Source organism: Suncus etruscus, chromosome 2 (genome assembly GCF_024139225.1).
Source record: "Suncus etruscus isolate mSunEtr1 chromosome 2, mSunEtr1.pri.cur, whole genome shotgun sequence".
Taxonomy (NCBI): Eukaryota; Metazoa; Chordata; class Mammalia; order Eulipotyphla; family Soricidae; genus Suncus; species Suncus etruscus.
Window position 1 is genome coordinate 770,746 of NC_064849.1, and position 17,878 is coordinate 788,623.

General features: G+C 48.4%; 2 protein-coding genes across 2 annotated transcripts in view; both read left to right on the forward strand.

The window, feature by feature from the left end:
• Nucleotides 1-17,878, forward strand: part of SPPL3 (signal peptide peptidase like 3) — an 83,127-nt gene that overhangs the window by 19,465 nt on the left and 45,784 nt on the right.
• On the forward strand, nucleotides 3,279-3,665 carry LOC126000748 (60S ribosomal protein L35a-like). The gene has a single exon (XM_049767879.1). The coding sequence runs from the start codon at nucleotides 3,314-3,316 to the stop codon at nucleotides 3,644-3,646; it is 333 nt and encodes a 110-aa protein (XP_049623836.1). The 5' UTR covers nucleotides 3,279-3,313; the 3' UTR covers nucleotides 3,647-3,665.

A 17,878-nucleotide genomic window follows, 5' to 3' on the forward strand; every position in this document is an offset into this window, starting at 1 on the left:
TCTTGGTGTGGTGTGCTGCTGGGAATCAGACTTAGGACTTGCACATCCAGGCCTGCGGTCCACTTTTTGAGTGGCCTACTTGGTCCAACAACAAGCAGCATTCTTGATTTTTCTAGCATTGTTTTTGGTGTGTCTGGTTTTTGTTTGTTTGTTTGTTTGTTTTGAGGGGGGAAGCACGCCTAGCAGTGCTGGAGGAGCTTGTCTTGGTAGTGCTTAGGGCCCCCTGCACATCCTGCAGGCCTGCCTGCCCTTGGAGCTCTTTCCCTGGCCCCTCTTTCTAGCTTCTTAGGGCGGAAACATAGATCATTTAAACTGAGTTGACTGACCTTTGTGGATAGTTTCTGTTCCTTTGGTCTTCCAGGTCAAACTGGACTTCTGCAGTGTCTCTGCTAGTCTTCCACCTTACTTTTTCATTTCATTTACTGTGCTGTTAAAATCTGTTCTGGTAAGAATGTTTTCTCTGGGCCTGGAGAGAGAGCACAGCGGCGTTTGCCTTGCAAGCAGCCGATCCAGGACCAAAGGTGGTTGGTTCGAATCCCGGTGTCCCATAGGGTCCCCCGTGCCTGCCAGGAGCTATTTCTGAGCAGAGAGCCAGGAGGAACCCCTGAGCACCGCCGGGTGTGGCCCAAAAACCAAAAAAAAAGAAAAAAGAACATTTTTTCTTTTTATTTCCCCACATCACATTCGTGTAAACTAGATTTACAATGTCTGTTAGCCCTACTTCCATTATACAGTTTATAGATGTGTAAACTTAGTAACTTTTCTTTGTGAGATGGGTCATTCCTGCTTCGTGTGTTTAGACGTGGTCAACTTTGTGTAGGCTGTCACCTGAGTTGTCACTCTGACTCTTGGTCGTTGGCCCCCGTGACACTTTCTGAGTGCCTCAGCGGCCTTCACCCTGGGCTAATGTAGCCTCACACACCAGGATGTGGTTCTCATTCACTTTCTCCATCCTTGCCTGAGTCCAGGGAGTTGCCATGTTTGTTCCTGGCCGTGGGGCTTTCGCCTTCTAAGAGAGATTCCCGGGACCCAGATCCAGCTGTCCTGCAGAGGACAGTTGTTTCAGCCTTTGCTCTTTGTTCCCTGGAAGCAGTCACCTCCATCTTGGAATTGACCATCTTTGCTCCGGCCTCTGACCTTCTGTGCTGCCTTTCTGCCGTGTGCCAAAATGATGGTTTCATATATGTGTCCTGATTTTTTCATTTTATGCTGGGAGGTCAGTTCTTGTAAGTTGACAGTTTGTTTGTTTGTTTGTTTGTTTGGGTCACACCCGGCAGCGCTCAGGGGCTACTCCTGGCTCTACGCTCAGAAATCGCCCCCGGCAGGTTTGGGGGACCATATGGGATGCCAGGATTCAAACCACAGTCCTTCTGCATGCAAGGCAAACACCTTACTGCTGTGCTATATCTCCGGCCCAAGTTGACAGTTTCTTAGAATCGGGAGTCTCTCTGGTTCCATTGCACTTTCAACCGTTAGTTTCATATTTGCCAGTTTTGTTTTCTGCTTCTCAGCTTTATTTTTCCCCTTAAACAGCAGCAAACAAACAACCTTTCTTTTTTGTTTTGTTTTGTTTTGTTTTGTTCTGTTTTTTTTTTTTTTTTTTTGTTTTTGAGGCCACACCCATTTGATGCTCAGGGATTACTCTGGCTAAGCGCTCAGAAATCCCCCTGGCTTGGGGGACCATATGGGACGCTGGGGGATCGAACCTCGGTCCTTCCTTGGATAGCGCTTGCAAGGCAGACACCTCACCTCTAGCGCCACCTCACCGGCCTCACAAACAACCTTTCTAAACCTGCTGTATTATTACTATATTTATATAATATTTAACTATTTATAAGCATCATTCCCACATAGTTGTTGTTTTATCCTCTCAAATCAAAGCTTAGACTCAATCAGCGCCACCCATTTCCTTGGCTCCACCCACCATTCTGCTTCCTGTCTCTGAATTGATGACTTGAAGTGCCTCCGATAAATAGTCATCCAGTGTTTTCTAGTGTAATGATGTCATGTATGAAGCTGAGGATCTGAAAATAGGAATTTCTGAAAGTCAAATTCTATTGGATTTATAGAGAAAGACTATTAACTTTTTGTTCATTCTCTGGTTTGTTTTTGTTTTGGGGCCACTCCTGGCATCGCTCAGGGATTACTCCTAGCTTTGCACTCAGAAATCACTCCTGGTAGGCTCAGGGGACCATATGGGGCGACGGAGTGGACCCACTACGAGTAAGGCAAATGCCCACTCCACTGTGCTATTTCAGTCTCCAAGACTATTAACTTTGTTGTTGTTTTTGGGCCACACACGGTGACCCTCGGGTTACTCCTGGCTATGCACTCAGAAATAGCTCCTGGCTTGGGGGACCATATGGGATGGGGAGGGTGGAGTCGAACCGTGCTCTATCCGACTAGGTCAGCCACATGCAAGGCAAAAGCCCTACTGCTGCACTACCGCTTCAGCCCCAAGACTGTTAACTTTTTTGGGGGGTGTTTTTTGTTTGTTTGTTTGTTTGTTTGTTTTTGGCCATTTGATGCTCAGGGGTTACTCCTGGCTAAGTGCTCAGAAATTGCCCCTGGCTTGGGGGGGACCCTATGGGACGCCGGGGGGGGGGGATCGAACCACGGTCCTTCCTTGGCTAGCGCTTGCAAGACAGACACCTTACCTCTAGCGCCACCTCACCGGCCCCAAGACTGTTAACTTTTTATGAAATATATTTTCCGTATTTTCCGGCGTATAAGACGACTTTTGAAACAAACAAGCAAAAAAGTCAACCGAAAATCGGGGGTTGTCTTATACGCCGACTATATTCCGAAAAATGTTTCAGTATGCTGCTAAACGAAAATTGTCTGAATATTGCCACAAAACGAACTTTCCAACTCTATCCTGCGCCAATCACTGCTAGGCTGCTCGGACCCTCCGCCTCTCTGACTCAGCCAACCCAAGCAGGCTTTTGATGCATGCAAATGAGACGATGTTCTGCACCAATCACTGCCAGGCTGCTCGGACCGCCTCTCTGACTCGGCCAACCCAAGCAGGCTTTTGATGCATGCAAATGAGACGATGTTCTGGACCCGAATCTACACTGTCAAAAGCCTGCTCAGATGGACCAGAGTTAGAGAGGAAGTCTCTTATAGTAGAACCTTGGAACCTTTGCTTGTTGTGATTGGCTCACTGTGGTACATGAGCACAGGAACACATGCATCACATGCAGCACAGCAACGTTCTGTCTGATACAGCGAATATAGGTCTAAACCTATGCTTTAGCTCTTTCCGCCATCTTGGACTCCCGTGGAGGCCCGGACTAATTAGGAGACAGACATGGCTGGAAGGCTGTGGTCTAAAGCCATTTTTGCTGGCTATAAATGGGGTCTCCGAAACCAGAGGGAACACACAGCTCTTCTTAAAATTGAAGGTGTTTATGCTCGGGATGAAACTGAATTCTATCTGGGCAAGCGATGTGCTTATGTTTACAAAGCAAAAAACAACACTGTAACTCCTGGTGGCAAACCTAACAAAACCAGAGTGATCTGGGGAAAGGTAACCCGTGCCCATGGAAACAGTGGCATGGTTCGAGCCAAATTCCGAAGCAACCTTCCTGCTAAGGCAATTAGTCATAGAATCCGTGTGATGCTGTACCCCTCAAGGATTTAAGCTTACTGAAAAGTAAATAAATAAATAAAATGTAGATAAACCTATGCTTTAACTGCAAAATTAGGGGGTCGTCTATAACGCCGGCAGATACGGTATATGAACTTCATGCTATTTCTAGAATAAAAAGTGATGATGGATAGACACGATGTGAATTCCTTAGCGTGTTTTTACAGAGGATTCTCAAGTTCCTTCTGTAAAGTTTCTGGTATGTTTAGTCTCATAGATTCAGGATCCTGGAGGCTTGCTAGGTATAAGCTAGGTATACCGATAGACGGAGCTGTCTTGGGGAACCCGTACTAAACATCCAGTGAGTTGAACCCTTGCAGATGCCAGAGCAAGGATTAATGCCAGGGTTAAAACCACCAGGCTGACTTGAGAGCCAGTGCTGCTGGCTGCTGCAGACCTAAAGCTGTAGTAGCTAAGCCGAGGGTGCATTAAGTCATAGACTCATCAGTGGTCCTCAAACTATGGCCCACGGGCCACATATTGTATTTGTATCTCTTTTGTTTCTTCATTGCAAAATAAGATATATGCAGTGTGCATAAAAATTCATTCGTAAGGGCCCGGAGAGATAGCACAGCGGCGTTTGCCTTGCAAGCAGCCAGCCGATCTAGGACCAAAGGTGGTTGGTTCGAATCCCGGTGTCCCATATGGTCCCCCGTGCCTGCCAGGAGCTATTTCTGAGCAGACAGCCAGGAGTAACCCCTGAGCACCGCCGGGTGTGGCCCAAAAACAAAAACAAAAACAAAAAAAAAAAAGAATTCGTTCGTAAGTGTTGTTTTCACTAGAGTCAGACCCTCCAATGGTCTGAGGGACAGTGAACTGGCCCCTGTTTAAAAAGTTTGAGGACCCCTGTTAGAGGAATTCAGTTCATTGTGTGAATCCAAGGAAACATGGTAAAGCATGAACTTGTCACAATGAAGGTCGGCTGTCTGAGAGCTGAAGCATTGCCTCAAAAGTATTTTAGTGAGAGCAGAGAGGAGTTTGTTCTGTTTAGACAATAACCATTCTGAAGAAGAGCCGCCCAGAACTCTGTTTGACAACTGTCTGAGCCCTAAAGAAGTAAGTGCCTCTTAACTTGTGGCCCGTAGTGCCATTGGAACCCTCACACTCTTCAGTCGCAGAGTTCTCAAGGGCAGACCATTTTCGGAACATCCCTGCGAAGTTGTGCCTTTTTCTCTACGTTACCCTTTGTACCACTAGGACAGCTCCTTTGGTGGGGAAAATGTTCGCGCCTGAGCACCAAGTAAGACCGTGGTGACAACTTATAGTAGGAGTCAAAGTATATCACCTATTCTATGGCGTTTGGTATCAGTTTGTTTTTGAAATGGGGGAAGGTCTCTAGTTCTGATTTGATTTGTGTTTGGTTTTTACATTTGGGCCACGCCCAAAGGTGCTCAGGGTTACCCCCTGCTCTTTGCTTCGGAGTCCTATCAGTCTGGTGGTGCTTGGGGGGCCACGAGAAATGTCAGGGATTGAACCTGGGTCAACTGCATGCCCGGCAAACGTACTATCCTCTGTAATATCTCTCTCTCCAGCTCCTGGTAGGTGACCTTGATCACTTAGGAATACCAAACAGGTTTGAAATATTTCACTTGGATTTTTGTACATGAGGTATTTTGTTATTGTTAATTTTAAAATAGCAGATGACCAGGAAATGAGCAAGGATTGTTAGAAAAATATTGTGTGTGTGTGTGTGTGTGTGTGTGTGTGTGTGTGTGTGTGTGTGTGTGTGTGTGTGTGTGTGTGTGTGTTGGGCCACAGCCAGCAATGCTCAGGAATTACTCCTGGTGGGCTTGGGGGAACATATGAAATGCCGGGGATCCAACCTGGGTCAGCCATCTGCAAGGCAAACGCCCTCCCCTCTGTGCTGTCGCTCCTACCCTGAAAATTTTTCTCTTAAACTTGCATCTTGATAATAACTTCCAGTGAGTCCTTGGGTGGTAGGTGGTATTGTACAGGTCACTTGTTTATTCCCAGTGACACATATCTTGAAACAGTATGCCCTTGATATGTGCCCACAAATTTGCTTTAGCAAAATACTAATGCCCCATTGTTTAGAATATATTTATTCTAGAAATACAGTTGGCCCTCGAGCAGTGCAGGTGTGGAACGCAAGTGCTTGGGAAGCAGCTCAGTAAGTGGAAATGCCCGCTGTGCCCTCATAAATGCATGCCTGGAAGTGCTCTCTCCCTCGAGTGACCAGGTGGCTGACTCCTGCTCATAGCCAAGGTCCCTGTTCTTGCCATTCCTCTGCTGCCGTCGTGCAGACCCGCTCTTCCGTGGGCCTCGTCCAGTGTGTGTGAGGTGAGGTCGCGGCCTCACGGAGGAGAGGAAGGACGCTGTCGCTCTCATTCCGATTCCAGTGCGTGCGCTCTGCAGCGAGCCCACCAGATGGCACGTCCTCAGACTGTCGCTAAAGGCAGCCCGCTCCCCACCCCCCGTGGCTTCGCTTTCTTTTTGTCCTTTTTTATTATTTTATTGGGGAGGTTAGGGAGGAGTTGGGCTGTCCCCGAAAGTCCCAAGGAACTGTTTCTGGCTCTGTGTTCAGGAGGAATCCCAGAGATGTTAGCCAGGTGCTCTTTTGTGGTGCCCAGGAAGCCATCTGGGTTGGACTGTCTCTGGCCTCCTGTTCATCGGCCACCGCACTCACTGCCTTTGTCTGACCCAGAGCACTACCATGGGGCAGACTCACGGCAGGCTTTACTTTGATCCGTGACTAGACAGCGACTAGCCCTGTGTGGTGACTCGAGTTTACATTCTGTAAAATGTAGGTAAACTGTCAGGTTAGTTCCCCACGCACTCTCAGCACTGCCCTGCGGGAACCGGGATCTCCTTTGTGGGTGGTTCGGAAGGAGGCTGTCCTGGGCTCGAGTGATGGTAGGGCGCTTGCCTTCCTCACGTCCTGGGTTCAGTCCCAGAACTTAGGCTCATCTTTCAAAAATAAAAATAAATTCCCATCATTTATTTTCCCCCAGTCGACATAATTCTTTACAAATAAATATATGCTATTTATATTTACAGAGCATGGCCTGTTCTTTCTGTAGGTGGTGGTGCTTTGGGAGTGTTCGGAGTGTTCACTCTTCAGTGACCTGGAGACGAATCCCACGGCCTGTTCTTACTACACTCTCCTGAAGTCTCCAGACTAGATACCTTTCTCGGCCTCCTTCCAGGCACCCGACCATGTTAGCTCTTGGTGTGACTCTGGTGACATGTATGTTTCCTGCATGTGGGGAGCAGAGGACTAAAGAGGATGAAATGCTGCCTAAAGAGAGCTAACATCTGGAGATATTATTTTATTGGAGAATACATCCTTTTATTTGAAACCGAAGCATTCATAATCGCAAGGCTGGCATGTCGGTTTACTTGGTGAAAAGTGGGTTGTTCATTTGACTTAATTTTTGGTGGGTGGGGTGGGAGTGCCCGGGGCTTTCTCTTCTCTCAGCTATCACTCCTGGTGAGGCTCAGGGGATCACACAGTGTCGATCTATCCCAAAGAGTGATATCTGTTCATTTACTGTGCTATCTGGGAGCTTGCATAATATATCAGATCTATGAAAGTAAATATGGAATCCTAGTGCCTGATGATCCTGAAGTATCATTTTTTTTTTTTTTTTTTTTTGGTTTTTGGGCCACACCCGGCGGCGGTGCTCAGGGGTTACTCCTGGCTGTCTGCTCAGGAATAGCTTCTGGCAGGCACAGTCCCCATAAGGGACACCGGGATTCGAACCAACCACCTTTGGTCCTGGGTCGGCTGCTTGCAAGGCAAACGCCGCTGTGCTATCTCTCCGGGCCCTGAAATATCATTTTTTAATTCTGCTTACTCATCATGGTGTCATAAAAACGGTTTAATAAGGGCCAGAGAGATAGCATGGAGGTAGGGCGTTTGCCTTGCATGCAGAAGGACGGTGGTTCGAATCCTGGCATCCCATATGGTCCCCCGAGCCTGTCAGGAGCAATTTCTGAGCGTAGAGCCAGGAGGAACGCCTGAGCTTTGCCGGGTGTGACCCAAAAATCAAAGAAGAAAAGGTGGGTGTTTAACCAGGGCCAGTGATAGGAGGGGGGGAGATCGTTTACTTTGTGCGTGACTGAGCCAGGTTCTATCCCCGGAGTCCCAAATGGTCCCCCAAGCCTGCCTGGAGTAACTTCCCAGCGCAGAGCCAGAAGTAACTCCTGAACACTACCAGGTGTGGCCCCAAAACAAAACAAGTTTGATTATTGATAATTTTGCTTATTTCCTTAATCTTGGACTGGGATGTTTTGTGTTCCTTTTATACCGAGATGAAAGGGTCGAGATTGTTTCCTCTCTTCTCTTGGCTGCTCACTAGAGGCATGGGGGGGGGGGGACGGCCCTGCATGCTTGAATGTTCCCCCACCCCACCCCCTTATCCATCACAGCATGCAAACAGGTAGGGAAACAGAGGCAGGTACTGAAAACTTGGGCTGGCTGTGAGCTGCAGATATGCAGCACAAACACCAGAAAGAGAAGAATGCTCTCTTGCACTTCCCTGCAGTCTGGGCTGGTTTGATTGTACCAAAAACAATTGGGTTGGCTTTGGCAGCTCTCAACAATGGCTGTCACGTGGAAGGAGGGAGTAACAGGAAGTTTAGCTTTTCATCGCTGATAACCTTTTTGTTGGTTTTCAGTTTTTGGCCCACACCGGTGATGCTCAGGGGTTACTCCTGGCTATGCGCTCAGAAATTGCCCCTGGCTTGGGGGACCATAGGGGACTCCAGGGGATGGAACCTCTGTCCGTCCTGGGTCAACGCGTGCAAGGCAAACACCCCTACCACTGTGCCACCGCTCTGCTCCCCTCATAACCTTTTGCAAAACTCTACAGTGCTGCTTAAATTTGGGACATTCAGGACTGAGATTTAGTGTGTTGGGGCCACATAACAGTGCCAGTCAAGGTAACCCAGAACTGCTCCTGGCAATGCTCAGGGCTTGGCCGTACTGGAGACAGACCACTGGGGTTAGCCACTAGTGCTCCAGGGCCAGTGCGGTGCTGGGATTGAATTTGGGACTCCTGGCCCAACCTGATTGAATTTTAGATACTATTTTAATACTATTTTAATGCAATTCTATTACAATTTTAATAAAACACAAGATACAATTTCTCTGTTTAAGTCTCTGTGTGCGCGTGCGTGTGCGCACATTCAGGAATCACTCGGGTATCAAACCTGGGTCAGGTGCCCGGAAGCGTCCCTTCCCGCTGTGCTATTTCTCCGGCCCCTCTGTTGAAATCTTTGAGAAGACATTTTTTTGCTGTCTTTGGACAACTTTCTTGCTTTAGTTAAAGCACTGAATACAATTGGACATTTATTTGACTGGAACCTTGGATAACATCTCACTCTTGCCCACTGATAACTGTCTCACCAACCTAATCTGCAGGTGTCAGTACTGTCAGGAAAGCACAGCCCCTGACTCTCAGTCTTTCAGATCTCTGTGTTCGCTTGCGTTCTTCTCACCAGGTCAGCAATTTCACCAACTAATTTCACCAACCTCTGACTGAAACTTGACTGTGATCTGGCAAAACACTGCCCAAGCTTGTTCATTCTCTCAGCCTCCTAAAGCAGAGTTGGAGGCAGTGGAGCCTGTTTCCAAAGGTCACTAGCATCCTCCAAGTGAAACGTGCTGTTCTGGCACTCCAGTTCCCTGTGGGTTTTCGGAGTTTTGGTTTCTGGACCTTCCTGCAGTGCGTGTAAATCTTGGAGCTGTCTTGGAAAGGGTCGGGTGACAACTTGGCCCAGAGCACAAGTAGCTTAGTTTGTTTTCTTCTGTTCAAGGGAGAAGCAACACAAACTTTTTTTCTCTTGTGATGTGGATGGTTTTGTTGTTGCTTTTCTAGGTATAAATTCACCAATACTGGGGCCGGGAAGGTGGCGCTAGAGGTAAGGTGTCTGCCTTGCAAGCGACAGCGTAGGACGGACCGCGGTTTGGATCCCCCGGCGTCCCATAGGGTCCCCCCCCAAGCCAGGGGCAATTTCTGAGCGCATAGCCAGGAGTAACCCCTGAGCGTCAAATGGGTGTGCCCCCCCCAAAAAAAATAAGTTGACCAATACCCCTCAGCTCTTACAGCGTGTTCTGTAGCTTTTCTGAATCGCCATGAAGACGCGAACTTCACCTGGTTTTTAAAACGGCGGCCGATCCCCGTGCTAGCATCCGAGAACTTCTTGGGTCATCCCGAGTCTTGATTCCGCCCCAGAGCTCTCCATCCGGAAACCCGGGAGGGCCAGCAGTCCGTGTTTGAGCAGATTCTGGTGGTTCCAGTGTTCCCGTACCCAGTGATGAAGATGATCAGAATGTGTGGCAGCCTCCTTCCCTCGAGAAGGAGCTCAAATGACACCCTCAGATTCAGAAACCGTCACACTTCGTGTTGTGTCATTTTTTTTTTTTTTTTTTTTGGTTTTTGGGCCACACCCGGTGACGCTCAGGGGTTACTCCTGGCTATGCGCTCAGAAATCGCCCCTGGCTTGGGGGGACCATATGGGACGCCGGGGGATCGAACCGCGGTCCTTCCTTGGCTAGCGCTTGCAAGGCAGACACCTTACCTCCAGCGCCACCTACCCGGCCCCATGTGTTGTGTCATTTTCACTTTCTCCTTTGCTCTCTTTCTTTCTCTCCTTTTAGGTAGGGGCCACCTTTAGTGCTGCTGCAGGCCTAGTGGGTTTTTTGATGTTCAGTACCAGGCATTGTTGTGAAATGCTACTTGAGGGGAAGGTTTTCTCCCAACTGATGTTCAGTGTTTGAGCAGTTTAGCAGTTTCTATGTTTGTGCCCTGCGGTATCGGGGATTCCCAAGGCCAACCTGACAGTGCCAGCTACCTCCAGGCACCAAGCTCCGTTGGCCGTGTTTGGATGACATGCACCCCTGAACCCCTACCGTCTCTCCTGCCCCTCTTGTCGCATCCTCATAAGGATCACCAGATCCTTTGGGAAAATTATAACATCAATGTATTTTATTTGTCTTATAGGTGCCTTAATAGTCCTGGAGACTCATAAATAAAAATCCTTATTATAGACATTTACTTGCCTTTCTCAGGAAAAAGCTGAATGAGCAGATAGGGTGTGATAAAGAATAGATCTTAATAGAAACAGTCAAGTTGGCATTATAAGGTAACAGACTGGGAGTTCTCAGGCTTGCCTTCACCCATTCCCTGCATTTTGGGTAGCAAAGAACAGCTTGCACCCTAGTTTTTGTTTGAGCGTGCCAGCCATAAGGGATCCATGGCGCCAAAGCTTTGCCCGGACATCACTTCTATAAAATATACATATATATCAAGGATTTTTATTAATTTTCCAGGGAAACACAGTAACATCTGGCAAATGACACAGATGCCTAGTTAAGGTGTGCGATCTGTTGCGAAACTACTTCACATCCTTGCAAAGCTGGGATTTGGGTCATTGTGTAGAATAAAACAAGTACTATCTAAAAAGTCAGAGGGAAGCAGGAAATGAGGGTGGCATTGTTGAGCCCCATTCGCAGAAGCAGCAGTTGTGGTATACACATTAGGTGCTAAGTTAGGTTGTTAGGCCATAAATAACTGGATCTAACCACGCTGATAGGCAGGCAGTTCTTTCTGTCTTAGCTCTAGAGTGAGTGTGTGGGTGGGTGTGGTTGTGTGGACAGAAGCCCTTTCCGACTCTGGTGCGGGCTAGATATTTTGGTGAGCTGCAGTTTGAACTTCAGTTATTGTAAAAGACATGCAAGAAAATGAGCGAGTGCTGAAGAGATAGTACCGCAGGTAAGGTCCGGCGCTTGCCTTGCACACAGGAGACTTGGGATCTATCCCCAGAATCTAAGATGTCCCTTTGAGCGTTGCCAGGAGTGATTCCTGAGTGCAGAGCCAGGAGTAACCCTTAAGCACCGCCAAATATGGCTTCCACCTCCAAAATGAGAATGAGAGAGCCATTACCTTCCACACGAGGATTTGGAGAAGAGTCACGGAATTGCAGGCAGCACAGCAGGGAAGGCAGCGTGTTGTCTACAAGACGAGGCAGCACTCTGGTGTGAAGGGGCACAGACAGTTGTTTGGCTCACCCATGTCTTCATCTTGTCTTTTCAATCCTTCATCAACTGGGAATGTTGACACACCGCAGAGGTGGACATGAGAACTAGGAGCGCGACTTTGTGGAATTTTGGATCCCTGTGGGTGTCCCACCCAGTTCCGATCCTCACATAAATACGGTAGAAGAGATTTTAGTGGGTGTGATTGGAGGTTCATGAGACGGGGAAATGACTTGGTGCGACCCGGCCAGCACCCTTAGAGGAGGGATGCAAGGGGTCAGAGTGAATAGCTGGAGATGGGACAAGCGTGATGTGATTCAGGGAGCCCAAGACTAAATAGGGGGCCCTCTAGGCGCCAAGAAAGCGAGGAAACAATGTCCGTAGAGCTCGTGAAGGGGCTGGAGTGGCAGCACAGTGATGGCGTTTGCCTTGCATGTTCAGCCCACCCGGAACAGGCCCGGGTTTGATCCCCAGCATTCCCCCAAGCCAGGACTGATTTCTGAGCATAGAGCCAGGAGTAACCCCTGGGGGCTGCCAATCCACCCCCACCCCAAAAAGCCACGGGAACACGGCGAGACTCAGTCCCCTTGCCCATAGGCCTCCCTGAGATGGACGTCCAGAAGGAGAGGAAATATCTGCGGTCACTAAATTTGTGGTGATATATTCTTAGAGGACACATGGGATATAGGAAGTCACTCAGGTAGAAAAGCAGAGTGTGATTGTGGGAAAGCCATTGTCGGATGTGTTTTTTCCCCTGTCGTGTGAAGTCTGAAATAGCATTTCACTGTCCTGTCCTTCCTAACCGGGGACCCCCTGCTAGTGGACCTGTCAGCATCCTAGCACGAGTGGGACACAGGTTTGAACTTTCTGCCTTAGACGTCCCAGGCAAGATCTGCAAGCCACTGAGCCAGCCAGCTTCCCGGCCCCAGCAGTTGGCCTTGGAATTCCCTGTAGCCAGCCAGGACGTCACTGAGTGTCGAGCACTTGGCCTTTCTTGTGGGTGGGAGGCTGTGAGTCCCAGCCACTGCCTCTCCCCAGCCACCCTGGTGCCCTTCAGGAGGCCTCAACTCTTGGCTCCCAGTGCCTTGAGTTTGTCATGAGATTTGCAAGGAACAGTGAGGAAAACTAGGAAGGCTTGTAAAATCACCCTAGCGCTGTATCTCCAGCCCCAGGTGAGCGAGTCCGTATCAGGGTCGCACAAGAAACCAGACCAGGCTGAGGGGGAAACACGTGTGGCAGTCTTCTACCTAGCATGGAGCCCCCTGCCTGCCCCGAACTACTGTTTTTAATAAGTACAGGGACCACCCAGTTTACAAGCAAGACAGTCGATGTTTAGGGGGTAAATCCAAGTTGTAAACAAACATATAAAGAAACCAGGGATGATCTTGTTTTGGGTAAAATAATATGTTTTTTTGTTTTTTTTTTGTTTGTTTGTTTTTGGGCCACACCCGGTAATGCTCAGGGGTTACTCCTGGCTATGTGCTCAGAAGTTGCTCCTGGCTTGGGGGACCATATGGGACACCAGGGGATTGAACCGCGGTCTGTCCAAGGCTAGAGCAGGCAAGGCAGGCACCTTACTTTTAGCGCCACCGCCCGGCCCCTGGTAAAATAATATGTAACTCAATAAGGCTCTCTAATGAAAAGGGTTCTGAAATTCGGTTCTCCTCGAAGCTCCTAGTTTTTGTGTTTGAGCCACAACCCGGTGAACTTGGGGGTTACTCCTGGCTCTGAGCATAGGAATTACTCTCAGTGGGGCTCAGGGACTACATGGGATGCTGAGGATAGAACCCACGTCAGCTGCGTGCAAGGCAAATGCCTCCCCGCTGTACTTAGCTCCAGCACCTTTTAGAGTTCCTCTTTCCTGATCTTCCACCCTAATTTTTTTTTGGGGGGGGAGAAGCAGGTGTTCACCTGCACTGGTGATGGGGTGGGGATACGGGGGAACAGAGGTCAGTCAGTTCTCCACTAGGAAGTGAATAGAAATCCTGCGTATCACTGCTGTTTTTCTTTGGGGGGGGGGGGGAATTCACACCCAGCAGCGCTCAGGGGTTACTCCTGGCTCTATGCTCAGAAATCGCTCCTGGCAGGCTCAGGGATCCTACGGGATGCCAGGATTCGAACCACCGTCCTTCTGCATGCAAGGCAAACAAACGCCTCGCCTCCGTGCTATCACTCCGACCCTCTCAGTGCTGTTTTTTCAGTGTATTGAAAACCATTTCGTATGGGCTGCCTTAAAAAAATTAACACAATCCAGAAATAAATAAAATACACCTGATCTGTGTTTCCTGCCTCCTCAGACTGCCTAAATTCGGTTTCTTCTTTTTCCTTTCTTTTTCTCACCAGTTAATCTTGAGATCTGTGTGACATCTTTTCCTTTTATTGGCTCTGAGTCTCCTTTTCTCTAACTTTTGGGTCTGAGCATCTCAGAGAGTAAAGCTTGGGGGTGGGGGTGGGACACCCAGTCACATAAAACTTCCCATTTATTTGTGTTTATCAGTCAGAATTCTCTTTGTCTTCTTACTGAGCCTGAGAGGCAATCTTAGAAAAATCCATTGAGATTTCAGTTAGAGATACATGGCTTAATTATGGGACATGCTTAAGGTGCCGCCTGCCTTCCAGCCCTGGCTCTGCTGGGCCTGCTCATCTTGCTCCAGGTCTGCAAACAAAAACCCAGGGTCCACTCCAGGAGCCGCTGGGAAAGTGGTTTAGGAGCTGTGTAAACATCTCGATGAAATGCTCCCAGCCCCGCTCTTTCCACTTCATTCAGCCAATTTTCCCCCAGCTTTATTTTGAATAACAAGGCTTTAAAAAAATTTTTTTTTGGAGGGGAGGGTCACACCTGGCAGCGCTCAGGGGTTCCTCCTGGCTCTACGCTCAGAAATCGCTCCTGGCAGGCTCGGGGGGGGGGGGGGGGCCATATGGGAGGCCGGGATTCGAACCACCGCCCTTCTGCATGCAAGGCAAACAAACGCCTTACCTCCATGCTATATCTCCGGCCCTAAAATCTCACGTTTTTAAAACTCCAAATCTTAATTTTATTTCTCTGGCTAGGTTTAAGTAACAAGTACTAAAGAACCAAAGCATTCCTGTCTCATTACTTTACTTCCCAAGGCTTTTTTTTTTTTTTTTTTTTTTTTTTTTGAGTGGGACGGGGTGGGGGGGTGGTGGTGGCACCAGCAGTGCTCAGGGGACTGGGATGCCAGAGATTGAATGTTGGTCTGCCACGTGCAAGGCAAGGGCCCTTCCTGCTGTACTACCACCCCAACCCTGCCAAAGCTTTTATAGGAAGAAAATGTTCTTTGTACTTTAATGTACTTTAGAATTCTAAGATCACTAATATTTGTGTGTGTGTTTTTTGTGGGGGGGAATTGGGACCACAACTAATGGTGCTCAGGGGGGGTCAGTTCTGGTTCTGCACTCGGGGATTACTCTTGGCAGTGCTCAAGGGACCATGCATGGGATATCAGGGATCGAATCCTATGTAAGGCAAGCACCTCACCCACTCTTCTGCATCTCCAATCCCTGAAATCACTATTTTTATTATTTGTTTGTTTGTTTATTTATTTATTTACTTTTGGTTTTTGGGTCACACCTGGCAGTGCTCAGGGGTTACTCCTGGCTCTGCACTTGAAAATTGCTCCTGGCAGGCATGGGGGAACCATGTGGGATATCTGGATTCGAGCCACTGTCCATCCTGGATTGGCTGCGTGCAAGGCAAATGCCTAACCGCTGTGCTATCTCTCCAGCCACTGAAACCACTATTTTAAATTAAATAACAGTTCTGGGGGTTTGTGGTTTTTCTTTTTCCTTTCTCTTTCCTCTTTTTCTCTTCTCTCTTTTTTCTTTTCTCTGTTCTCTCTCCTCTCCTCCCTCCCTCCCTCGCTCCCTCCCTCCTCCCCTCTCTCCCTCAGTGGAACTGAGCAAGGGCGCCTTTGCTTTAAAAAGTGCTGGAACTGGAAAGGCAGACTTGAGTTGCAGAGAGGGGTGTGGTTCAGAGGTGAAGGGCAACATTGAGGGTCTGATCAGTAGACTTGGATTTGATCCTTCGGGAGTGGGGAGGCCTTGGAGCTTTTTAGAGGCACGATCATGCAATTCAGGTGTCAAGAACCGGTGGGTGTAGCTTGGAGGAGCGCGTGTGGAAGACCTGAGTGGGGATCATTACTGATGGGGCTCAGGGGTCCCAGAAGTGAAGTATTTTTTTTATTGATTTGGTTTGGATCATACCTGGTGGTGCTCCGGACTCACTCTGGCTTTGCACTCAGGAATCTCACCTGGTTGGCTCAAGGGACCATAGGCGATGCCAGGGGTCGAACCTGGGTTGGCTGTGTGCAAGGTAGATGCCTTTACAGCTGTACTATCATCCATCCATCCATCCATCCATCCATCCATCCATCCATCCATCCATCCATCCATTGCTCAGTTTGAAGAGGGGATATAAGGTGACAAACACTAAGCGGGAAATGAGAACAGCAGGATCTTTGGCTTTGAGTCACGCCTGAGCTCGACAAGAGCATCCTTGGCAGAAACAGCAGGAATGGGTTGAGGACAGCAGATGAGAAGTGATACGAGGCAGCTAAGCCACAGAGCTTTGTCTGTATTAATACTCTGTGTGTGCATTTTTACATATCAGTAGCATGCGAGAGATTCTCTAGGGTAAGTAGGGGAAGCAAACATACTGCACTTCATTCCTGAGATGAGTCAGCAGAAGTGACTCTCATATGTATGCATGAGCACACACACCCGTGTCATGTTAGAACTGTGCTGTCACTCTGCCCCTGAATAGCCGCGCTCCCACAAGACGCCTCTAGCAACAGCTTCTGCCAGTTTGCTGTGATTTACAGAAGTGACAGATGTTGTATACACGTGTGTACCTGCTTATTTCCTCCAGCAGGGCTATTTCTTCTGCATTTAGCAGTCTAGAGTCTTCTTGGTGATTTTTTCCCCCCTTTCTCCATCAGCTTTTTTTGTTGTTTGTTTTTGGGCCACACCCAGTAGCACTCGGGTTACTCCTGGCTCTGTGCTCAGAAATCGCTCCTGGCAGGCTCGGGGAACCCTATGGGGTGCCGGGATTCAAACCACCATCCACCCTGGGTTGGCTGTCTGCAAGGCAAATGCCCTACCGCTGGGCTATCTCTCTGGCCCCTAATTTTTTTTTCTTTTTAAAGACCATTTCTAGGGGCCAGAGATAGCCCAGCGGTAGGGCGTTTGCCTTGCACACAGCTGATCCAGGACAGACGGTGGTTTGAATCCCAGCATCTTATATGGATCCCTGAGCACTGCCAGGTGTGATCCAAAATCTCCACACACACACACACCCCCAAAAAGACTTTCCATCCTATAGTCTGAAAAGTAATTTTCCTGGGAATATTTTTGCAGAACTATTTAGAACCTGTCGGTGAGGGTTTTTCCTGCCTGTAGCTTCTTTTGTGTGATGTTGTGGCACTGCTCTAGGTTGAGGGGCAGTCATTTTTGATATGTGTAGATGTCTTCAATTTGCAGTTTCCTATTGGGATTGTTTTTATCCATCAAGTTGATCCCCCGACCTCTCTCTTTTCTTCACCTAAAAATAGTCAGCTTCTTGTGTATGCTACTCAGCCCTTCGTTTTAAAAATTTTGTCGTTGGGGCTGGAGCGATAGCACAGTGGGGAGGGCATTTGCCTTGCACGCGGCTCACCCAGATTTGATCCCCTGGCATCCATAGGATCCCCCAAGCCTGCCAGGAGCACAGACCAGGAGTAATCCCAGGCTATCACCAGGTGTGGCCTAAAAAGACAAGTTGTGTCCTTCTCTCATTCCACTACAGTCTGTCGCTGGACTGTATTTTCTGTTTGGACAGTGATAGTTCTGCAGCAGAGGTACCATCTGTGTTACGATCAAACTGTTTCCCACTGTGAATCTTTCAGTGTAGTGTTCCTGAGGACAGGTGCAACACAGATCATAAAAGTGCTCAGAGTTTGTGAGGGCAGAAATACTGGGCAGAAATCGTGACCACTTCCGTGTACATGCGTTAGCTCTGAAGGGGCCTGTGGGTCAGTCTCACAGGCAGAAAGCTTTATTAGGCTTATTCGTACGTTGTTTTGAAGAAAATAGTCTTTGTTGCCAGTAGCCAGATACTGAAATGCTAACCAAAAGAAAATTGTCACTCTGTCCCTGACCTTTAACTTTTGAAACTCAGAGACCGAGCACATGGGGATAACAAAGGGGGCTTGTTTCTGTAACATTGG